Source organism: Marmota flaviventris, chromosome 5 (assembly GCF_047511675.1).
Source record: "Marmota flaviventris isolate mMarFla1 chromosome 5, mMarFla1.hap1, whole genome shotgun sequence".
Lineage (NCBI taxonomy): Eukaryota > Metazoa > Chordata > Mammalia > Rodentia > Sciuridae > Marmota > Marmota flaviventris.
The window spans coordinates 113,808,183-113,834,180 of NC_092502.1; the positions used below are offsets into that span (position 1 = coordinate 113,808,183).

The 25,998-nt window shown below is 32.4% G+C and overlaps 1 protein-coding gene across 6 annotated transcripts in view; it reads right to left on the reverse strand.

Annotated features, from left to right (window-relative positions):
- The window catches only part of Erbin (erbb2 interacting protein), a 137,417-nt gene that overhangs the window by 6,170 nt on the left and 105,249 nt on the right, over positions 1-25,998 (reverse strand). For 3 of the 6 annotated variants that reach the window (XM_071612554.1, XM_027951574.2, XM_071612552.1), the window contains exons 17-23: positions 25,521-25,694; positions 24,378-24,563; positions 18,588-18,702; positions 16,529-16,712; positions 12,746-14,291; positions 4,680-4,823; positions 1,842-1,961 (exon numbers count right to left, since the gene is read on the reverse strand). In XM_071612554.1, the coding sequence (XP_071468655.1) occupies positions 1,842-1,961; positions 4,680-4,823; positions 12,746-14,291; positions 16,529-16,712; positions 18,588-18,702; positions 24,378-24,563; positions 25,521-25,694 (2,469 nt within the window). The remainder of the gene's footprint in view (positions 1-1,841; positions 1,962-4,679; positions 4,824-12,745; positions 14,292-16,528; positions 16,713-18,587; positions 18,703-24,377; positions 24,564-25,520; positions 25,695-25,998) is intronic. The other 3 variants (XM_027951576.2, XM_071612555.1, XM_071612553.1) reach the window with 2 other exon arrangements.

Here is a 25,998-nt window from a genome sequence, read left to right on the forward strand (position 1 = left end):
TGAAGGTGGCAATTTTATAACTCTTAATATTAATTCCATAGACTAACCCCAAAATTAAACATTGATATTCAACTTTGATTTTCATACACTAAACAAAAGAGTTGAGATTAGCTGTTTGCTATTAAAGGACATTTTTTAGAGGCTAAACCTGAATTTTGGACTTAAAATTACCTTTGTGAAAATGTCACTTAAGCTAGCTTATTCTGTTAGTGTGAGGAATCTAGCTGGAAAATAAGCTGTTACATTCTTATGTTTGCATAAAAAAAATTGTGTAGAAAAAGAGTAAATGTTTAAGCTACTCAATCTCTTAAAACTTCCTTGTTGGTTAATAGAAAGGTAACCTTGTCCACAAGGAAATAACCAGAAATTTTTGTGGGAGATAGTCACGCCCCATTTCCCTAAAATTATCCAAAAGCTGAAAAGTTTGGAGAACAATTTAGCACGAGGTTTAAGTACTTCACATTATTCTGATTATGAACTTGTTTTTGATGAAGAAATTATACTTAAAAAGAATACTTTTTTCCACTATTATACTCCATTTTATTTGAGTACTTAATTAATTCTGAAGTCTAGAAAATGCTGGTTTTAATGACAGGGCACAGGATGATGTTACTCTGTGGCAAATCTTACACTGGTGAGGAGTCCAAAAGGAAAAAGAGATGTTATATTATTCCTGGTCTTTTTTTTTTTTTTTTTGGTTGTTTATTACTTGATAACTACAGATTTAAAGCAACTAAGCTGACCAGGAGTAATTAACTGGTTGTGCTATGGCTTATTTGCACAATTCTGTAGATAGCCCTTGCTTTTCTCTATATTTATTCATGCCATTTTATTCATATGTGCTTTTCTTGGGGGGTGGGGGTGCGCTATGGTTTGAACCCAGAGTCTCATACATGCTAGGCAAGCACTCTACCAGTGAGCTATAACCGCTACTCCTGACCTACTCTTAAAGACTCCCTGACACCTAGATACTTGGTCTTGTTTACATCAATGTTAAATATACACAAAAAATGTATCATGGCCCAAGAGATTTAAAGATCAGAAAACAAATCAGTAACCTAAACCACAAAGTATATATTCAAAAAACAAAACAAAAAACCCTGGAAGATAGCACTCAATTAAAAGAAAATGGGATTTAAAAATACATGAACTTAATATTAGATAGCTGGGTTCCTCTCTCAAAAGTAACATAAAAGTTTTCTATAATAATGCTTCATAATTATATCTTATTATATTAGAGGCAAGTTTAAAAAATGAGAAAGAACAGCTGAGAGAGAAATGGAAAAGAATTATCATTTGGCAAAAAAAAAAAAAGAATTATCATTTGGCATTGGCCACAAATAATCTCTCTAAATGAGTGGCACTTTTTTTTTTTTTTTTTTTTGCTATAGAAATACTAAGAATACAACCATCATTTCTATATACAAGTCTTTCAAGGTCATTTATAATTACATTTGAAGAATTTTAAAATGTTTTAGTAACAGTTACTAAGATCCTAAAACGAAGAATTTAAGACAAGTTCATGTTCCACTCTCCAAATAGGTTTACTATCAGGAATGCCAAAAATCCTCGATTAAAAAGTTAAAATGCATACTATAAAAATCAAATTGCAACAATAAAGTGATTCTTCAGTGTGGAAAAAATCATAGAATAAACAGAAATAGCAGATAGTCAAGCTCTATCTTGTATTTATAAATTATTTTAAATTAATACTTACTAGTTTAGGTGGGAAAGCCCTTATGAAAGTATTTTCAGTTATATATGTATGAGATTTCTAGTTCAAAAGCTGCAAAACACAGTAAGCTCACAGATTCTACTTCATTTATTTCCTAAGCACCTACTTTCATCAAGCTGTCTGGAAGAACATCTTTGTGACTAAGTGTAGCTGATGAGTAGTTCTGCAGTCCTGAAATGAATGTGTCATCCTGGCAAGGATCTCCTGGATTGGATGTCTGGGGAAGCTTCAAATGAGGGGGAAATAAAAAGTAAACAAATAATAACCTTTGAGATGTAAAACCAAAATGATGATGACACTTGATAACAGGAAAAAATACTGCTAGAGAACAGAAAGATGAAGAGCCAAATCAAATATCACAATCATCACTGCCATCAATTAGTACCTTCAGCTTCTTCCAAAGGCACATGGCAAGATGTTTGTTCTTATTATGTATGAAAATATTGTATGATATACATTGGTAATCTTTCTTTAGAAGACATACATGTGAAAGACAAATTCTATGTGATCTTTTTCCTTTTAGTTTTATTTACAGTAATACCTAGCTTTTAACCATCTGAGCTACCTATCCATCCATCCATCAAGTGATTGATTGGTAGTACTAGGAATGGAACCTAGGGATACGCTACCACTAAGTTACATCCCCAGTCCTTTTAATTTTATTTATTTATTAAAAATTTATTTTTTGTAGTTATAAAAAAATTTATATGGGCAGCATGCCTTTATTTGTTTATATTTATGTGGTGCTAAGGATAGAATCCAGTGCCTCACACATGCTAGGCAAGTGCTTTGCCGCTAAGCCACAGCCTCAGCCTCTATATTTTTTTTTTATTTTTTAAATATTTTTTAGTTATTAATGGACCTTTTTTAAAAAAATTTATTTATACGCAGTGCTGAGAATCAAACCCAGTGCATCCCAGATGCTAGGAAAGCACTCTACCACTGAGCCACATCCCCAGCACCCCTTTTTTATTATTTTGTTATTATTTTATTTTGAGACAGGATCTCACTAAATTGCCCAGGCTAGCCTCAAACTTATAATCCTCCTGCCTCAGACTCCCAGGTCACTGGGATTACAGGCATGCACCACCAAATGCAGTTAAATTTAGTTATTAATGAAAATAGTCTCAATTTTATGAGCAACTGAAATATACTGAGCACTAAAGAAATGATAAAAAAAATTAACTATTGTTCTTTTAACAGCACAGAACCACAGAGGATTTTTTCCCTAAATTATCATAATAAGCAGAATCAATAAACTTAGTCTGATAAAACCTGATTATCTTAATACTGCCACATATTCACGGCAATATTTTAAAAGTACTGATTTTGAGAAATGCTTTAAAAATCAATCAACTAGTTCTTATCTTCATATGCCAAAATAATGTTCATATTATAGTTTACTTGAGATAATTTTTAGAGAAAACTAGACCAAAATGACAATATCCTGAATATTTTTTATTATAAACATGTTGAAAAACAAGACATCTATATTTAAATTAATTCTAAACACAAGATATATTTTAGAAAACAAAAGATTGTGATAAACCACACTATTGTTAATTTCAAAATAGTATATTCCTGGCAACATAGAAATGTAAACTAACTATATTATGCTGAAAAATAATCTGAAATTTGCTTCATTATGATTTACTACAGAAAACATAAAATTAAGACTAAAATTTAGTCTTAAAACTATATCTGCCACAAATCCATCACATGCAGTTAGTTGCTAGTTCAAACCATGGCTTAGCATTTTGGGATGTGGTCTGATCTTATTTTGTGTACTTACACAGTACATACTTCATTTTCCTTCTCCATTCTTGTGACATTCTTTTATAATATATAATAACCAACTTAGCTAAAAGCATAAAGTTTAAACTGAAGTCTGAATGTACTATGCTTATCTACTCTTTATAATGACAAGCATATCATGAATGAAAAAGTAAATTCAACAGATTTGAAGGTTCTAAAAATAAGAAAAATAAGCACAAAATGTTATTGTGAAAGAATGTGAAAAGAATAATGTTTCAGATGACTATGAATAGCAAAGTATACCCCTGAGTTAATGAAAGTCACTGGTTTTTACCATCTGGACTCTGTTGGAATAAGATCAACAGTGATCACTCTTCTCTTACCCTTTCAAATTAGGAAATTTCAAAAAGACTGCTACTATCTTAATAGTATTGAAATCAAATGATGGCAGATGACAGAGGACAGGATAAGACTAGGTCAAGTGTAGCTACAGCAAAATGAGTTCAGGAAACTGCTCCTACTCTAGAACAGGATAAAGCAAAGTCACAGATATGTTTAAGTGGGGAGGGAATACACAGGGAACGCTCAAGAAAAAGTGAAAAACACAGAAGTAAGCAGGGTTAACATGAAAACAAAACTATGGGAATAGGCTAAGTAAGTGAAGAAAAACTTTTCTGGATAGAAGGAAACATTTATTCAGAGGCCCCACTTAATACTGAGTCATGAGAGTTGTCTTATCCTTCTCTTTCTCTTCCATTTTTATGTCTTATACCTAACTTTAATAATAAACTTTCTTTTTCACTACAAAGGACTATAATGGGTGATAAAGGATTTGAATTTTGCCTTTTCAATGGAACTTATATATTCTCCAGCTTCACATTTAATCATTTTATGAGTTAACTTTGTGCACATACTTAGTAGCCAATTCTTAATTACAGGAGTTAAAATTATTCCTTTTATAAAAATAATCAAGAGCAGACTACATCATCAGTACATAACCAAAAATACTGAAGAGATAAAGACCAAAACAACTTTGGAAAGTTTTAGAACCAAGCCATGGAAGAACTCAAAGGATATCAAGACTTCTAACCCACATTAAGCTTTTTACTTTCCTAGAAACATTAAAACATTTAAAACTTTTTATTTCTCTTCTACGTGCTACAAGTACTGGTCTACTGTAGGTACTCACTCGAAAAATGTGCCCACCAGAACCTCTTCCGTCTGCAATACTCAAGGCAAGACTGCCTTGGCTGCCATGCAGATCCCTAGAGCTGCCATAGTGAGAACTGCTTACAGCAGTAAAATTGGAATTAAAGGACCTTGACAGCATGCTCTGAATAAAGAGGGGATAGATTTAACAGAGATTAGTACAGCATGCAAAATCCACAAGACATGTTATGTACATAGATTTATTTACAAGTATCCCCACTGATACCACAAAGAAATATCATGCAACACTGATTTTTTTCAGAGGCACTAAAAGAAATGGAGACTATTTACCACACATTTACATGACACCATACACACATAAAAGTAAATTACATGTAAATACAACCATTCACATTTTAAGCACTAAGGAAGAAAACAAACATGGCTGCTTTTATTTAATAAAAGCTATTATTTCCTTTACTCATGACATATTATATATTTCAGAAAATAGAAGCTGATGACATACCCAGATGTATGTGTATTTATACAGTCATTCATTAAATTTCTCTGTATAAGATTAATTTTATCAACATCCAATAATTTTAAGTCAAATACAGTCAATGAACTGCATTTTACAGTCCATTTCATTCTACAGAAATAATATAGGATTCCAGAAAGAAACAGATGTATTAAATTACCACATATATCTTTTTAGTTGTTTTGTGGATTCTAAAATAATGCTAGGAAAAAAACTAAATTTAATAGTCCAGACATGCATTTTTCCCAAACCGTTTCACCAAGGATAGAGATTTAGGCAGGCATTTTAGAGGTTCTATGAACATGTGATTAGAATGTGAATGCAAACTTCAAAGCACTGATTCAAAGTGTTGGAGGGTGAGAGAGGACCTCTATTCATTTATTTCCTGTGTGTGTGCACACGCGTGTGCGCGCATACACACACACACTTATAAAGGCAGAGTGGGTGATAAAACAAAGAAATAATTCATACATATACACATACATAAATAACACACTCTATTTGTTATGCACAGAGTTTTACTGTGTTCACTTGAGTGTCCTAACTGACCCTTTTAATGATATACAGATCTTGGAACAAAGTTTTTTATGTCATATCTCAACATGGACAACTGTAAATATTTCACATACTAATAAGGCTAACGCTCAAAATATGTCTGGTTTTGAAGTCAGGCTTGTGCCCAACTACATCCTGTCTCAACACATTGTACGGAGCCCAATTAAATGCTAGGCACAAACTTCTGGGCAATGTTGCTCATTATATGCTGATAGTTTTGAATGGAGGTAGGGGTATGGTTCAGTGGCAGCAAAGCCGTGAGTTTAATCCTTAGCCTCCCAAAAAACATAAACAAGTGAACATGGCATTTATCAAGTTGTGTTAACCATATCATGGTCTGGAGTGTATGCTTCATATCTAAAGTTATTATGTAGGATGAATTATTAGCAAATGCTGACATCTATAATAATTCAACTTTGAAATAAAAAATTTTATTTCTTTTCAAATTAATTCAGTTTTGAGATTTCTACGGTGATATATATTTTATGTTTGGATTCCAGGTAAACAGAAAAAGGGATAACTATTAAAAGGTTTAAAACCCAGTTAAAACTTCAATAAATCACTTATTATTGCTAAACTCCCAACTGTGCAAAATAGTAAACTTTAATTTGGGGATTTACAAGGTACAGCCGGCATTGTGAAATACCTTGGGGAAAAATTTTAAACACCAGCTCTGCCTTTAGAAGTAAGTGTGTGTGTGTGTGTGTGTGTGTGCGCACGCAGGAAATGAATGAATAGAGGTCCTCTCTCTCCTTCCAACACTTTGAATCAATGCTTTGAAGTTTGCAGTTCACATCCTGCTGCTATACAAGTAGCTAATTAGTAATATATTATGTAGTAGTTCCAATATGCTTATGCTGCCCATACATTACACGTATGATTACATGTATGGTACATTATATGTATGTGTATACATTATATAATGGTAACATTAATGATTTTCACATTTAATGAATGAGAACAGTCATTTCCATTCAAGCCTGAATTCAAAACCAGACATATTTTGAGCGTTAGCCTTATTAGTATGTGAAATATTTACAGTTGTCCATGTTGAGATATGACATAAAAAACTTTGTTCCAAGATCTGTATATCATTAAAAGGGTCAATTATGTCACTCAATGAGAATAATGAATGAGAACAAGAAAGAGGAAAATTACAGAATAATTTTTTACAATGTTTTTGAACATATGAAAAGAAACCATGTCTAATCTAAAATAATTTTTTTCACTATATGTATTATTTAAATTATGCTTCAGTTTTAAGAATTCTAGATTATTCTTATTGAGTAAAATGATTTTTGAAAGGATGATGGCAGAACAAAAGCAAATAACTCAGATAAATAAAAAGAACATAAGAACATCACAAAGTGGTCAAAATTAATCTGAAATCCTTCATAACTTATAAGATACATGGTTTTATTTATAGAACCCATATATTAAAGTTTGAGAACCACTGATATAAATTAAAGGAGGAACAAAGATAAAAGCTATATATAAATATTTGGCTATATACCACTCTGCCCTTAAAATGATAAAAATTCCTGCCAGCTAACAACAGGGAAAGATGTTGGAGAAGTCTTGTGTGTGTACATATCATAAAATTCAGATGGACTGTTTTCAGAATAATAAAAGTGCCCAGCATCATTAGCAATTTAAACTTACTTAAAATAATATATTTATCTTTTCAGTATCTCTTAGAGAAAAACTCACATGAGAATATGCTTTGTATCTCAAATTTGCATCACTTAACCTAATTTCATACCGTGTTCCAAGCTTAGATACACAACCATCACATCAAATACAAAATATTCAAAAGCAAGAAAACTACTTTTTGCCATATTTTCATACTACACCACACTGCACTAAGAATACCTATCTCCTAATTTCCAGAGTTTTTTAAAAAATAAATATTTTTCAGTTGTAGATGGACATGATACCTTTATTTTATTTAGTTTTTTTTTTTTTTTTTAATGTGGTGCTGGGAATCAAACCCAGTGCCTCACATGTGTTAGGCGAGCACTCTGCGGATAAGCCACAATTCCGGCCTATAATTTCCAGTATTTTAAAAAAATGTTGACAACCAAATATACCAAACCAGAAACTTGGCTACTTCTTGAATCCTATCTCTCATCCAATCCCTAAAACAAAATAACTGTTGTCAAAGTGTTAGATTCATCTCCATTTCAGTCACAATCCTAGCCCAGGTTTTAATCATTTAGCTGCTTTATTATTGAAACTGTTTTCCAAAACAGTTTCAATAATATCCATTCATCCTGAACATTTTTGTCTGAGATATCCTAAAATAACTCTTTTATTATTATCAGTCTTTAGTTTAGAACATTAAGTAGTTCTCCTGGACTTTCAAAATTGTTTTACTTTCCTCCATATAACACATATCATTTTGAAAAAATTACTTAAATATTCTGTGCTTCAATTTCTTTACTACAAAATGTGATAATAAAGATACCTCAGGGCCAGGGTTGTGGCTCGGTGGTGGAGTGCTTGCCTAGCAAGCATGAGGCACTGGGTTCAATCCCTGGCACCACATAAAAATAAACAAATAAAATAAAGGTATTGTGGTGGGGGTGGGGGGAAGATACCTCATAGGTCTTGTATGAAAATTTAGAAATATTTGTGCAGAAGGATAATTATACAATGGTGCTTCCTGGCATTTTGGAAGTCCTAAATAAATTTAACTGTTATAAGGACCATCTACATCCATAATCTGACCTAAATTTTATTATCAAAATTTCTCAAAATAAATCATTAACTCAACCAGGTTAAAGATCTGTTTTTCCCTGCTATCAGCATTCCTTCCTGATAAATCCTTAGCCCTAACCTATTAATCTTACTCCAACGTATCAATTTTTTACCTGTGTTTCAAAAAATAGAGTTTTCCTTGAATAGGCCTATATTCTATGATTACTCTGACATGCATCGTTAGTTTATATTTATCCTTAGATTTAAAATTAAAACCAAAATTTAAAAAAATTTTAGTTGTAGACAGATACAATACCTTTATTTTATTCATTTATTTTTATATGGTATTGAGGATCGAACCCAGTGCCTCACATGTGCCAGACCACTGAGCCACAACCCCAGCCCTAAAATTAAAACAAAACTTAAAATTACTTTTAAAATTTAAAATCTCCACATTGGGCACAGTAGCATACATACATAGTTTCAGCTACTTGGGAGGATAAGGCAGAAGAATTGGCTGAGCCCAGGAGCTCAGGTCCAGCCTGTGCAAGGTAGTGAGACCTCCATCTCAAAACAAAAAAGCTGCTACATTGTGTACAGAGAAATGAAAAGTTGTGCTGTAATTGTGTACAATGAATCAAAATGCATTCTGCTGTCATATATACTTAATTATAATTAATTAATTTTAAAAAATCCGGACGTGGTGGCACAGTCTGTAATCCCAGTGGCTCAGGAGGCTGAGGAAGGAGGAATCCAAATTCAAGGCCAGCTTTAGCAATTTAGCAAGGCTTACAGTAACTTAGACTCTGTCTTAAAATATAAAAAGGACTGAGGATGTAGTTCAGTGGCTAAGTGCCCCTGGGTTCAATCCCTAGTACCAAAAAAAAAAGAGTCCACAAATCTCATCATTGATAATTACCATTAATACATTAGCATTTCACTTTATGAACTATATTTCCTATAAAATATTTTTTTCTGAACAAGATATAACTAATAATAAAGTTAGGAAAAAACATTGAATTTCTTTAAAAAATTCTATTTTTGCTAGAGTCTTATATATGTGTATATGAATAAATATATAGCTTCACAAAGTATCACTATTGATGTTTTATTATTGTTTTCCTGTCATATAAGTATGTGACAGAAATATTTTTCAAGATTGTCATCCTTGACAGATGGGTTAAATTTACAAGCTAAATACATATAGATACTAATTTTCGGAAAAGGCCTTTATCTTTGATATAAGAAATCTATTCATATTAAATTAGGAACTATCTTTAAAAAATTTTTTTAAATAATTGTTTAACACCATAAAATAACTTATTTTACTATAAAGTATTTTGATGTTTAATAAAAATATTAATTTTAAGTTGTCTAATCTTTATATTTTAGATGATTGGTGAGGATGAGGATGACAGTAATAAATACTATCACTTATATATACACTTATTGTTTTTGAGTGGTTTTATGTATTAACTTTTGGTGGGGGCAGTGCTGGGAATTGAACCCAGGGCCTTGTGCATGCTAAGGATGTGCTCTATAACAGTGCTACACTTCTAGCCCTCATTTAATGTTTAAACAATCCTAGCATAGCTCTGTTTGTTGTGCCTATTTTATAGATGAAGCAACTGAGGAAGGAAAATCAAAGTTACTTGTACAATGAACATACTATACATCAGAGATAAGTTTCTGAACAGTTAAGTTATTCTGTCAAAATGCTATATCATATAGTAGTTCTTATTATTTTTTACTTAAAAATTCAGAGTGGTCACACATTTATTTTCTGGTAAATTCTTTAAAAATATGGTTTATTAAATATAAGAATACTTTTTTATAATATATCTGAAGACAAAACTTTCATACATGTTAAAGTAAAAACAGACTCTCATTTGAATACTTTTTAAAATCAGAAAGAAACAAAGAAAACATTTAAGAAAGACATGGAGGGGCTGAGATTATGGCTCAGCGGTAGAGCGCTCGCCTCACACCTGCAAGGCCCTGGGTTTGATCCTCAGCACCACATATAAATAAATAAAATAAAGTTATTGTGTCCAACTACAACTACAAAAAATAAATATTAAAAAAAAAAAAGACATGGAGAGGGCTGGGCAAAAACTCGGTGGCAGAGTGCTTGCCTTGCATGTATGAGGCCCTGGGTTTTATCCCTAGCACCGCAAAAAAGAAAAAACAAACAAAACACAAAGACACCTAGAAAGAACACACACCCTAGAAAGAATGCAGCTGAACTACAACAGTACTAGCAGCAACATACTTTTGGTATATGCTGGAAAAGAATCCCAACCCATGAGCTAGAATATACCACTCACTAGTCAACTGGTAGTCTGGAAGGTGGGTGTCCAGGTAAGTATATAAGGGGAAGAATACTCCTCTTATCTTCCAAGTATGATCTATGCATCCTTAGAAGTGGAGTTAGAATGTCAGGTGTGGATTTATATTCAGTCTGCCCTGTTTCTTTTCTCACAAGTCTTATCTTAGTTTCACCGATTTTTATGTCTAAGGACACAACTAGAAAACTACTGTCATTCACTCTCCAAGAAACTGCACAGCAAATTTCTAAATATGTATTTTATGCAATGGAAAAAAAAAAAGCTAAGAGGCACAATGAACTTGCTTCCTATTTATTGAAGACCAGACACATCAGTCAGACAGGAAAGTGGGAGAATAAGCCCTCTAGAAGTAAACTACACAGAATATAATAACCAAATTCCTTTCTTCCTCCAAGTCCACTCCTCATCTTTGTCTAATAATAGTGCCATTCCCCCAAAAATAGTTATTTAAGACATATATTTGAAGCTATATCCCTTTTCTTCAATCACTGATTACAGAAACAGTAAATGAGAAGTAAACTTCTTAAAGTCAATTTCAGAGCCATCTCTTGAATTTGTTCCCTTGTCTCAATTCAATTGATAACAGTTCACATTTCATTTCTTAAGTGGATCACCAAATGGCCTTTATAACTGAACCTGGCTACAGCCTTCTTCCTCCTAAAATCTACTTCCACACTGCCACCAGAAGATTATTTATAAAACAGAGTTATATTACTCCTATCCTTTTGTTAAGAAAATTCCAAATTCCAAAAAAGCGCACAAGTTCAAACAGCCTCAATAATATGTGTAGACTTACAGCTGAAACAAAACTGGCAGGTGACAATGAAGTCACTACAGCTTATAGTTGTTCAGCTATTCAAAGTTGAGAAAACCTTACTGCAAAAAGTTAAAAATTATATTCTGTGACTTAATATGAACTGATATAAAGTACTAACCATATTCTAGGCATTTATTTTTCAAAACATTTAAGGATTTTAAAAATATAATGGCTGATACTATATAGTTCAGTTATATTTAAAAACATTATATATTTAATAAACAGAGGAAATATAATTCTTGGATAAAATCCAATGAGATATAGAAACCTAAATCTTTTTTTTTTTTTTAAAGTAATTTTAGTGTAGATGGCCACAGTACCTTTAATTAATTTATTTATTTATTTTGTGGTGCTGGGGATCAAACCCAGAGCTTCATGCACACTACACAAGCGCTCTACCACACAACCCCAGCCCATAAACCTAAATCTTAAGAAATATGCCTTATGCAGTTGGGCCACATACCATGGCACTTATAGTGATTTTATAGAATAATTTTATTTCTTTAATTTTTAACTGTTTTCAAAAGGCAAAGATCTACATATAAAAGTCTAAACTGAACAAGAGCATTATTTTATCAACTATTTCCAAGGCACACTGGAGCCATAGAAAGACTCAAACTAAGTTTAAGAAGGTCAGAAATGCAGTTGAGAAAAGTCAAGACTAAATGCCATGCCATAAGTCATCTATGTCAATGACAATGTTAGATGAAATATTTACATTTGCAAATGCATCTCCTGTTATTTTGTTAACTATATAGTGAACTGATATTTTTTCAAAACATTTACATAATCAACACTTATTAGTAATGAGCAGGAGGTCAGAAAATGCTAAAGAGAAATACACATGTATTATTTCTAATAAATGTGTACAATCTGAAAGAGATAAACACATATATATATAAAGTAATATATGGACATTAGAATCACTGGGGAGTAAGAGATAAGAAAAAAGCTTACACTATCATCTCAACTGTCCTAAGTTTAAACTTGAAACTCTGTTCTCAGTATCAGGGAAAAATTCCTAGAATGTAAGTGGATAATCAGTAATTCAGAGTATTTTGTTTCACTTTGACTAAAAGACAAAGAATACCAAGCATTTTTAAGGAAAATAAGTTCATAAAGAGAATAAAAAACCCACGTTCAATTACCTTTTCTAACTTTTTGGCCTCAATGTGTCGAAGTACTTGTTCTCGCCAATCATGAGGAACTTTACTTTTTCCTGGAGGATCTAATAAAGAATGCTCAGAACTGACCCTTGCATTTGGTCTTTTTGAAGGACTAGTCCGTGAATAATTGAAATCACTGACAGACATAGTTCTTTCTGGTATTTCATTAATAGAGGGTCGAGCACTCTGAGGTCTTGATGCATTTGGACCATCAATGCTGTATGTTCGTGCAGAAAGAGGTCTCTGTGACCCTGACATCATTGGAGGAGTTCTTCCTGCTGAATGTAACTCTCTGTATGATAAATAATCTCCTTCAGGAATTTGGCCACGTCTTGTGGAACCTGGATCACCAAGATTTACAGAGGCTGTTGAAGACACACTACTTTGTCGCTGAATTGTAGTTCGAGTTACTGAAGGAACAAGTCGGTCATTTGATGAGATGGCCCACATTTCTCCATGTCTTGTTGGGCCAAGTCTCTGATGTAAATGGTATGCAGTATTAGCTCTAACATTGTTATGGTTAGAGAAATTCATATTAGCAGAATGTCTAGCATAGCTGTGATTTTCTGTGCTCTCTGATCTTGGAAGGCGCTGAGAAGGAAAACTGACAGTGTCTATTTGGGGACTTTGTTTGGAGTGCCACAAAGTGTCTTTGACTGGAGCATTACTACTGTATTGAATATTATATTGTGGAGGACCATATATCTGAGGAGTAGATTGTGGGTCACTTGTGGGGGCTCTAATTATATCTGGTTCCTCAGGATTATGATTTGAATCAAACTTGAAAAGTGCCTTTGTCCCTGATATTAAATCAGAAGATGAAGAAGAACCAGTAAATACTTGCAATGGTTGATCATACAATAATGTAGCAGACTTGCTTCTGACTATATTTTTTCCATCAATACCAGATGTGATTTTAACTGTTGCACTTGGCTGCTGAGGTCCATTATCACTAAGAATGTCATAAATTTTTAAACCTCCAGTGTCCATATTAGTTATACTGTGAGATTTTACAACAGATCCTATTGAACCTCTTCTCTGAGGGGAGAGATCTTCAGTGCTTTTGGAAACACCAGTGTCTACAGAAGAACTGGTATCTTGTGGTTCAGTCCTACTAGGAGACTGTGGAGTTTCTTCAGAATGTCCATTTACCTTATTTATGGATTCCAGATTAGGATACTTGTTTCCATTTTCTAAATGTTCAGCTTCTCTTTTAGAATTAATGCTTAAAAAGCTTGATCCAAGTACTATATCCTGTGTCTTTGATCTTTCCATAATCTCTGGTTGAAATGTATCATTAGTCACAAGTTTATTAAGATTCATGTTGATATGGTCTAATTTGTGAGATTCATCAGATGTAGCTGTTGAATCAACACTTTTCTCAATTAGAACTAATCGCTCTTCAATATTCAAATCATATTCAGGTAAGTTAAAATCTTTTTTATCATGAACCTTGAATTTTTCCCCTGGTGAATTGTTTAAAAGATCTCCATTTTGCAAAAGGCTGTTAAAGTTTTCATCTTCTTGCCTAAAATACAGATAGTTTTTTGAAAAAAAAAAAAATAATAAAATCAAGTTTTCTTGGTCATGAGGGAACCACTAATAACTATTTTATGTATAGGTAACACAAGTTAAAATAAGTTGATAGAGTCATAAATGAAAAGCATTTATTATTAAGCTTGTAATTTTGAAATATTACCTTAACTATATGATATATACATGTATCAAAACATCACTTAACCCCTTAACTTGGACAATTTTCAGGTTTTTATAAATTAGTTAAAATTAAATTTAAATGAAAAATATTAGCTTAAGTCAAGTGATATAGATTTATTTTAAATTGGAGACAAGTAAAATATCACTAAAACTCTAATATCAAGATTAATTTTCATCAATATGCTCAAATTTTCCACAAAATAGTTTAATGTACCCAAACTATGAACAAAAGTGGAATTATGTATCCCATTCTGATCCTCATTGTAATATGAAATGCTTGAGGATGGGCAGAATATGGAAAAAGACAATAACCTTAGTAGTGATGTAAAGAATACAGGATATTTTTATGGGTAATTCTGAAGCCTTACATTATTAATCATACTTATTAACTAAGTAGCTATTATTAAATTTAAATATACAAATAAGGAAATTATACAAAGTAAAGAACTAAAGTCACTCAAAGATCTGCATTAAAAATAAGCAAAAAGGATCAAAAGAGAAACTAAATCTAATCACTATTCTAAGTGACTACATTGGGCTGGGGATACAGCTCATTTGGTAGAGTGCTTGCCTCACATGCACAAGGCCCTGGGTTCAATCTCCAGCACCACACACACACACACACACACATAAAAACAAAACAAAAAAACTGGCAAATCTTACTGTATGTTAATTGTACCTCTAAGTGACTATGTTGTACCTGTCAAATATTTTACAAAAGTGCCATCCAGAATTATGGAAAACATGTTATTTCTACTTGGTGGTACACAAACACATTGGTGTATTCAAGTTATGTTTCTACAAATATTCTTTAATATTGTTTTCTCCAGTAAACAAAAGATAACATTTAGTATTAGAAATACAGTACAAATAGAAATACAGTACAAATAGTTATCGGTATATTCCTTGCTTAAACCTTACTTCATTACATAAAAAATATGATTAGTAAAATTTTTATTAAAAAATTAATCATTATCTCTTAAAAAATTTTTTTAGTTGTAGGCACACACAATAAATTTATTTTATTTATTTATTTTTATGTGGTGCTGGGGATCAAACCCAGTGCCTCACATGTTCTAGGCAAGTGTTCTACCACTGAGCTACAGCCCCAGCGCCTTCCATCATTACCATCTAAGAGATTATAAAATTGTTTTTTTAAAACATGAGGTCATAACCTAAAATTCAGAGAACACATTCAAATGATAATAATTATAATTACAAAATATCTAAATTCAGAAAATTTGTCTTCTTTTTAAAATAGACATAAATTTTACTTAAATATGCCTAGAATTTAAGAACAATTTAATTCTAAATGATCATTGAAAATATCTGTACAACCAGCTTTTGTTTCACCTACTGCCCAAATCTTTCTCTCAAGCAAACTCCACCTGCAAGACTGACACTGAGATCAAAAGACATAAGTTTTTATTTTTCTGTTTTTGTTTGTTTTTAAAATTTTTTTAAATTAGAGTTTTATGGTAATACATAGTAGTTGGGTTCATGACAACAAACTCATACATGCATGGAAATCAATTTCAGTTTTTGTTTTGAAGACAAATTTCTTAAGAGCTTAAATAATAAAATTAGTTTTAAACTTGTGTCAAATTCCAGGATATTAGAATTAAATTAATGTTTATATTTCTCAGAGGGTATGCTGTGCAAAAATTAAGTCTAGACCAAATACACAGCACCAATCAAGAGGATCTAAATGAACCCTTCAATAGCATCTCCCTGCATTTCTAAGTACAAAAATAATGCTTTGAACTTGAATGATTCCAAATAGGCTGTTTAGGCTATAATATCTAAAAATACTGTAGAAATGTTAAAAGAAGAGATAGAGAATCTATCTTGTTTTTGTTCCCCACTTAAAATACTGCTTTCAAATTGAAATGTATAAAAATGATATAGATAATAAGCTATAAAATGGAGGAAGAAAACATACTGCTAGAATCACTTCTATAATATTTGTGAAACTCTTTGTTTTAGTCATGTATTTATTTATTGTATAAATAAATAAATAAATAAACAAATTTGTAAATGTTCACAAACCTGATTTTGGAACTAATATCAATATGAGTTTGTTTCACTGGAGAGCACAGTGAAGTGTCTTGACTACTATCAGTATTAAGAGAAACTGAGTCAGACATCCGAGATGGAGAAGAACAATTGCTGTTATTTTGATTGCTATTGTGTGTAACTTCATCTGATAAAGAATCTGTATCCTTCGTATCATCTGAAACAAACAAAAAATTTAAGATCACTGATAAATTCACCAAGATTTTGTGGGAAATGCTTTTCAGTGATGACAAATGGTAATTACATTGTCCTGCTTCCACAGATGAGGTAATATATAATACAGATAAGAAGATAACCAGAGGCACCCCTGAAAATTCAGTCCTAAATACACAGAAAGATTAAAGAATTTCAAGATCATGATACTTTTTTTTTGGTACTGAGGACTGAACCCAGAAGTTCTTTATCACTGAACTATATCCAGCTATCTCCCAGCCCTTTTTAGTTTTTGAGACAGGGCCTTGCTAAATTGCTGAGGCTGGTCTCCAATTTACAATCCACCTGACTTGGTCTCTCCCAAGTTGCTGGGATTACAGGAGATGCCACCTCGCCTGGCTCATGATACTGTTTTTAATGTAATCAAAGTAAGGGCTTCCCAAAATTTGATTTAGTTTACTGACACAATGTATGGTTTTTAAAGATCTCAATTAATTATAGTGAATACACATTCTAGCCATTTATAATTCTGAAAATCCAAAACCAAAGATAGTTTTTAGTTTATATTTCTAACCTTAATTGGATAAGAAATTATCTCATAAATATGTGATTTTTTTTCTATATATGGTGATAATAGAAAGGAATAATGTAAGCAAGCCACAAACACACAACAAGCAAATCAAAGAATTTTCAAAGGTCAACTCTCTTATTTCTAATTGTTTTTACAGCATTTCACAGAATTGTTTATGAATGACAACCTGTCAATGTTAGATAATTCTTTACCAATTATATTAAACAGAATGTATCTGTTCATTCTCTTATTATAGACACGTAGTACAAAGTAGAGCTTTTAAAAAGTAATTGAAAAAAGATATTTTAAAACTACCTCAATTTTAGTCAAGTCATGGAAAAAGTGTTTGTAGACATATTCATAGATGATCATTTGAAATTAAGAGTATTTTTGCTGTTCTCAGATCTGAGAAACGTAGCTCAAGTAGTCTTATAATCTCAACCTCAAAGTTTTTGAGTACTGGATTCTTAATTTCTAAAATACTATTAAAGTAGATGGTTTTTAAAGTACTTTCCTAGATATACAGCTATTATTTTTCTTTCTTATGGGGTTATCATGATTCTTAGATAATATTATGTAAAATATTTAGCCTAATACTTAAACAACTAGTAAGTGAAGTGCTCAAGAAATACTAGGAATCACCACCACAATCATTATAAACCCAAGGTATACCTTGATAATAAGTATCACAAAAACAAAATGCTGGACAAACATTTGGTAAATAGCATAAAGATAATAAGACAGTGGTGGCAATGGATGAGTGAAGAAAGAGAGATATCCATTAAGATCCATTTCATTTCTAAGACTCTGAAATTCAGTTACATAAACAAATCGATGGCAGGATTGGGGGAGGAATTTAAAAAGTTTTCTAGATATATAACATTAATAATGAGCATCTACTATGTATCAAGTACTGTGCTACATATGAATACGTTATATAATTCAGGCATTTGACACAAAATCCTTCATCAGTCCCACTGCATATCAAAACAGATATATACATATGGATAAAATTAAATAACCCAAGGATCATCTAGCAGGTTAAGTAGTAGAGATGGAATTATAACTTAGGTTTCTCTGCCTGTAGAGTCCATGCCCTTGTAAGTATATTTGCATGAAAAGAGAGAAAAAAATCTATTAAGAAAAAACTTGGTAGATTTTTTTCAGGAGGAGAACTTTTTAGAAGGCATGTTTAAAAATGTGTTTCTAAAATATGCTTTAAATAAGAGAACATTAAGTGAAATCTATCTTTAAAAATCCATAAATTTTATTCAGGCCATTTCTAAGTGCTTTCCTTCAGTATCTAACCTTTTTTGTTATTACTAAGTGCTACGACTTTTGGCTGGTTAATAGAGGTTTCAATTAATGGTGGTCGCATCTCTGCCATTTTCATCTCTTCATCAGAAGACAGTTCTTCAGATTCCTAGTTTAAAGAAAAAAAGGGAAATATTTATGAAAGTTATGTTTTGAATTCTTTAAGTGAAATGTTATATCATAAAAACATCAGAAGGAAAACAAAGAATATTAAGAATATGCATGAGAACATTTTTTTTTTTTTTTTTTTTTGTACTGGGGATTGAATCCAGGGGCACTTAACTACTGAGCCACATCCCCAGCTCTTTTTTGTATTTTATTAGAGTCAGGGTCTCACTGAGTTGCTTAGTTGTCTCCCAAAGTTGTTGAAGCTGGATTTGAACTCATGATCCTCTAGCCTCAGCCTCCCAAGCCTCCGGGGAAAACTTTTTATTGTAATAGTTAAAATTAGTATACAATTTGACTTTTTCAAGATATGGCCATAAACTATGCTAACTATTAACAACATGCCAAAATACCTATGGGAGAAATTTCTGTGGCAGGCCTTATTCAATTATATTAATGATTACTATGTACCTGGTAGTACATCAAAAAGTAAGACAGACAAAAATGAATAAAACACAATCCCTGCCTCTGAAAAACTCAAGTGTAATGACAGTGCCTCAAGAGAATCTCTCCCTCACCATATGATGGCACATACCTATAATCCCAGTGACTCAGGAGGCTGAGACAAGAGGACCAAAAGTTCAAGGCCAGCCTCATAAACTTTAACAAAACCCTATTTTAAAATAAAAATAAAAAGGGGTGGGGATGCAGCTAAGTGGTACAGTGCCCATGGGTTCAATTCCTAGTTCTGGGGGAAAAAAATTATTAAAAAACAATCTCTCTCTAGTTCTCAAATTTATTCTTTTATTGATCACTGGATTCAGACAGTCTACTGTCAAAACACATTTATGGCAATTTTTACCCAATTTGTAGACAGAATTTTTAATATTCTCAGTATTTTCCCCCTGATATTTGGTAACCATCCCAGGTACCTACAACGGAGTGCTATCATATAGCAAAGAAAATGACTTGTTAGAAAACAAATATTAATAGAAAAATTTTAATATTATATATCTTGTAGATGAAATCAGCTTTTCTGCAGGCTAAATACTCTTAGTTAATATGATGAAACAAAGTCCTTAAAAAAGGTACTCTAAGTACTAACACATTTTGGGTGTTGCAGGCCACAGAGTCTCTGTTTCAAATATTTAAAAATATGTAAAAAAAAATGAGTGTTTGTTTACAATTAAACTTTATTAATATATACCATAATTTGAATTTGTGAAATTTTCATGTCATAAAATAGTATTATTATACTGAATTTTAAATCAACTTGTAAATAAGATGAACCTATTCTTAGCTTGCAAGCCATACAAAAATAGGCAGAGGGCAAGATTTAGGCCAGAAGTCTTAGTTTGCCAACCCTGGTCCAGACTGTATATAATGAAAACTAGTATAGTAGGTAGAGGAGGTAAATTCATTTTAGTGTTTAAGGAGAATTACATTTTTAATTTTTTTTTAATTGTAGATGGACACAATACCTTTATTTATTTATTTTTTATGTGGTGCTGAGAATCAAACCCAGTGCCACATACATGCTAGGCAAGTTCTCTACCACTAAGCTATAGACCCAGACCAAGAATTACATTTTGAGTAGAGAGATGCATGGAAATAAAAGGTATGTCAAGTCATACAGCTAGAATTCAGGATAAACTAAGAATAATTGTTAAGAGACAAAAATGACAGACTGAATTGCCTAGAGAATTGGTGCTTTCTGAGTACACACTCAATTTATGTATGTACTGGTCATTATTAGAAGTTGCCAAACCAGGAAGAAACAAGAATAAAAATTATACTTTAAAACAGTAACTCTGGCTGAGGATGGTGGCACAGCTGCTTGGGGGGAGGCTGAGACAGAAAGATCCTAAGTTTGAGGCCCACTTGGACAACTTAGCAAAAGCCTGTCTCAAAATAAAAAGTGCTTGGCATATAGTTCTGATAAGAAGAATGTACAGGAAGTAAAAGACAAGTAGAAAGGAATCTACATGTCATCAGTCCTTAAAAAAAAGAGATTATACCTGTTTTTAGGCAATGGCAATGGTGGCTGGTAAAGAGGAAAAGAATTTCAAAGAAATTTTGAAATTATCAGGACTTAATGACAGAGTGAATGTGAATAAGAGAAAAGGACAAGGGCAAATGATTTACTTTAATCTTTGAGGTCTACAGCATCTAGACTGCTGGACACACTTTTCCCTTCATAAAATTAAACTACACATGGGCTTTTTTTTTTTTTCCCTAAATCTCTTGCCACCTTTCTGTCTCCCTTGCTCATATCAATCAATCTTTGTTACTTGAACATTCCACCACTATCACTCCATACACATTTCTCCCTGCTTTCTTAGGCTGTCCACAAAGATACTACATTTTCTTCAAAAACTGTTTATTATAAACAATTCTGTAATTTATAATTTAGCTTTGATTTTTCTTCTGGCCTGAAGATCCATACTTCTGTTGGAAATATCTAACTGGTCTTGCCAATTGCTCAGATTCCACATATCCAAAAGCAAACCTGTTCTTCCAAGCATGTATATTCTCTTTAAAACCCTATTCTGTTAATGGCATTGTCAACTTAATTAGTCATGGTTATGTCACTATTTTCTCTTCTCCTTTCTTTATAGCCAGAGTTTCACATGCTGTATCTCCTATAATATTCTCACAACTAACTTGCAGCCTGTATTTTCTGCTATCCTCATTCAAGATGCCATCAAGCTTAGAGAATTCAATAGCTACTGTAATATAACTATGACACATCATAGCTCTATCACAGTAGCATTCAGGACCCAATGATTTAACTTCATAATAGTAACCCTGACATATTCGATCAGATGGAACAATTCTTTTTCATATCTTCCAAATGCCATTCTTTTGCTCTCATTATCCCCTCCAAACTTCATTCAGTTTTCCTATTTCTTTCAATAAAAATGTTTCAAAAATATAGGTCCAATGCTTCCTTCTCCTTAAAAATATCCATGGATCTTCATAGCTAGAAAAATATTTTTCTCAATTTTGGTAACACTTAATACTTTTCTTAAACCCTTAGCACAGCATGAGGTTAGTTATTTTTATACTCCAAACATAGTACCTTAAACATAGATACTCACTAAGTGAGTACTAAGTTTGCTGGGATAAGCATAACTTTTTCTATGTTATATTGGCTTTAATGCATACAATAGTACATTAGAGATGTAATCCTTCTGTAATACGCTCAAAAACTTTCGAGTTTTCTTTTTACCCCCATAGTAAATGCAAGCTCATAGGATAAATGTGAAAATAAATGATGTGCTTTGAATCTTAAGAAATAAAGATGACACTGGATGGGGGCAGTGGTGCACGCTGTAATTGGGAGGCTGAGACAGAAGGATCGCAAGTTCAAAGCCAGCCTCACCAACAGCGAGGCACTAAGCAACTCAGTGAGACTCTGTTGCTAAATAAAATACAAAATAGGGCTGGGGATGTAATGCCCCTGAGTTCAATTCCTGGTACCCCACTACCCAAAAGAGAAAGATGTTATTATAACCCAAAACGTCATTATTTCTAGATACCAATGCTGTCTAACAGAACTTTCTAAAGTGATGGAAATGCTCTATTTCTATGCTAATACAGGTTAGTGATAGCCAGTAACCAGGCAGATATGGTTACTGACCATTAAATATATGACCAGTGTGACTGAGAAGCTCAACTTTTATCTAATTGAAATAGCCATTTGTAGCTATTACAGAGTGGACAGTGCAGCTATAAATAAAAAATACTTCAAATAGTTTTATTAATAAAATGTTACAATGTTACCACCTCACAATACCACTAACACTGTATAAAGGGAATATAAAATGCTACAACTATTTGGCAGTTCCTCAAACTGTTGAATAAAGAGTTGTTATATGTTCCCACAATTCTACTCCTATACACAAGAGAAATGAAAATACATATCCATACAAAACCTGTGCACAAATATTCACAGCAGCCTTATTCATTACAGCCAAAAAAGAAATAACCCACGTGTCCATCAATTGAAGAATAAACATGTGGTATACAATGGAATAGCACTGATATATGCTACAATATGAATTTGAAGACAATATACTCAGCCAAAGAAATTAGTTACAAAGGACTACATATTGTATGGTTCTATTTATACAAAATGTCAAGAATAGACAAATCCCCTTCTAGGTCTATTCCCTAAAGACCTAAAAAGAGCATGCTACAGGGACACTGCTACATCGATGTTTATAGCAGCACAATTCACAATAGCAAGACTGTGGAACCAACCTAGATGCCCTTCAATAGACGAATGGATAAAAAAATGTGGCATTTATACACAATGGAGTATTACTCTGCATTAAAAAATGACAAAATCATAGAATTTGCAGGGAAATGGATGGCATTAGAACAGATTATGCTAAGTGAAGCTAGCCAATCCCTAAAAAACAAATGCCAAATGTCTTCTTTGATATAAGGAGAGTAACTAAGAACAGAGTAGGGACGAAGAGCATGAGAAGAAGATTAACATTAAACTGGGATGAGAGGTGGGAGGGGAAGGGAGAGAGAAGGGAAATTGCATGGAAATGGAAGGAGACCCTCAGGGTTATACAAAGTTTCATACAAGAGGAAGTGAGGGGAAAGGGGAAAATAATACAAGGGGGAGAAATGAATGACAGTAGAGGGGGTAGAGAGAGGAGAGAAGAGGGGAGGGGAGGGGAGGGGAGGGGGGATAGTAGAGAATAGGAAAGGCAGCAGAATACAACAGACACTAGTATGGCAATATGTAAATCAATGGATGTGTAACTGATGTGATTCTGCAATCTGTATACGGGGTAAAAATGGGAGTTCATAACCCACTTGAATCAAAGTGTGAAATATGATATATCAAGAACTATGTAATGTTTTGAACAACCAACAATAAAAAAATTAAAAAAAAAGAATAGACAAATCTATAGAGGCAGATAAAGTATATTTGTGGTTGCTGAAGACTGAGGAGGATGGAGAGATTGAGCAGTAATAGGGTATACAGGATTTCTTTCTGGGGTAATAAAAATGTTCACGAAGTGACTGTGGTGATGGCTGCAAAAATATATATATTTATGTATACATACATACACACTAAAAGCCACTGAACTGTACACCTTAAATTAGTGACTATTATAGGATATGAGTTATATCTCAATAAAATTGTTTTTAAGTTAGAGCTTTTGTTGATTCACTAGAAGAAACTCTACATCAAAAAAATAGTCTCAAGATTTTTTTTTTAACTTTATTTTAATGTAGTGCTGAGGATCAAACCCAGGGCCTTGCACATGCAAGGCAAGCATTCTACCACTGAGCCACAACCCCAGGCCCTTAAGATATTTTTAACCAAAAAAACACTCACATTAAAAAATAAAAGCTTAGTCAAATAATAGACTTATGCCTATATAGCCTTTTCATTTTTGAGTTACAGAAACAAAAGAATTATAATTATGTATTTTATAGTAGAACAAACTATTATGTAATAAAACTGCCTAAATATTGTACTTTAAAGTAGTAAATAAGTGATATTTTAGTAAATATGAAATTTCCCAATGATGAATTCATTAGCCTATTTTCTGCAATCATAATATCGGTTTTCTATCTTTAGTTAGCAGTAATGAAAAATTAAATTGAAGATTCTTATAATTTTTCCAGAATAATCATAAAGTCATATACCTCAAAAACATCATCATGGTTAATAATATGCTTCACGTTTTCAGGGGCTTTCATATTTGCAGTCACTGGTAAATTTCCAGGACTGATCTCAGCTTCAGGTTCAGTGATCTTCTGTATAGAGTTTCCTATCATATACTTTTCTCTGTCGTCCACTTTGCTTTTTACTGGAGTAGTACTTTCGGAAGTCTAAGTAAAATAAGAAAACAAAAATCTCATATTCTTTAAGTTTTATACTTATTTTTGTATTGAAGTTTGGAAAAAATTTACAAGTAACATATCAACTTCCAATTCTAGATAAAACTTTTTTTAAAATATTTATTTTTTAGTTGTAGTTGGGCACAATATCTTTATTTATTTATTTTTATGTGGTGCTGAGAATTGAACCCAGGGCCTCACACGTGCTAGGCGAGAGCTCTACAGCTGAGCCACAACCCCAGCCCCTCTAGATAAATCTTAAAAGAAATTGCAAGTATGGAAACTGTAGCACCCACAGATAAAATGCCCACTTCAGGAAGAGTGGCCTATATAAATTCATGAGCTACGTTAAAATTCATAATTTATCACAAATAGTCTTCCTTGTAGAAGTTTTAAGATTGATGTGGCTGAGTGAGTCACTTGGCTCAGCATGCTCAAAAAAGGAGAGTTAAGATGTCTTTCTGCTTATGTGGAATGCAAAGTAACTATGACAAGATAAAACTTTTGTTACCGTGATACAATGTGTACGCAGAAACTCACTAAAAGAATATACAATTTAGAGATTTGTGAAAGTTTCTGCAACATTCCAAGGAAATGTCAAAAGTTCATATAGCAAATACATTTAAAATTAGAACTAAGTAAAGTAGAACAATATCAAAATGAGGAAAATGAATATTTCCATAATAATGAATGATAATAATGACCTTATTGTATTTACTCAACAATTTTTAAAAGGCAATGCTGACATCACCCTGCCAATGTGGACATTCTATAGCCAGAGAATGGGGAGAAAGAACGATTAAGGAAGCTCATTTCCAAGTTCACGTAATTGAGAACAATTTAGATGTACACTTACCATACAAAAAGGATCATTTTGTCAATTATCTTAAACATTTTAAAGAATTTGAAATAGACTTTAGTCAATTATTTTGAATTGAGCTTTCTAACCTTCACACCCATATCTTTATTTACAACTTGCTGATCATCATGTGGTTTCAAATCTCTTCCAGGGTCTTCAGTAGTCTCTTCATCTTTTAATCTATGTACAATGGTTTGAACAGTTTTAACCATGTTCTTAAGTTCATCTGGGTATGGTGTTGGGTATCTCTTTAAATTTCCCTCCTAAAGAAAAAGTGAAATACAAATTATAAATATTTCTAATGTCAGTCACAGAGAATCTATAATCCTTTGAACAATTGGATAATTACCTTATAGGGATGGCTATGATGATACACAATAGGTTTTGAAAGCATTTTACGTTAAATGTAAGTAAGGTTTTATCACAAAATAGTCAAAGATCTCACAGTAAACTTCAGGGTTTTAAAAGCTTTTTTGGTACATTTAAATATTTTCCATTTGTAGATATATGATATGGAAACTGCCAAAACCTGTTGTCAATTGTCTTTGAAACAGATACATGCTTGCC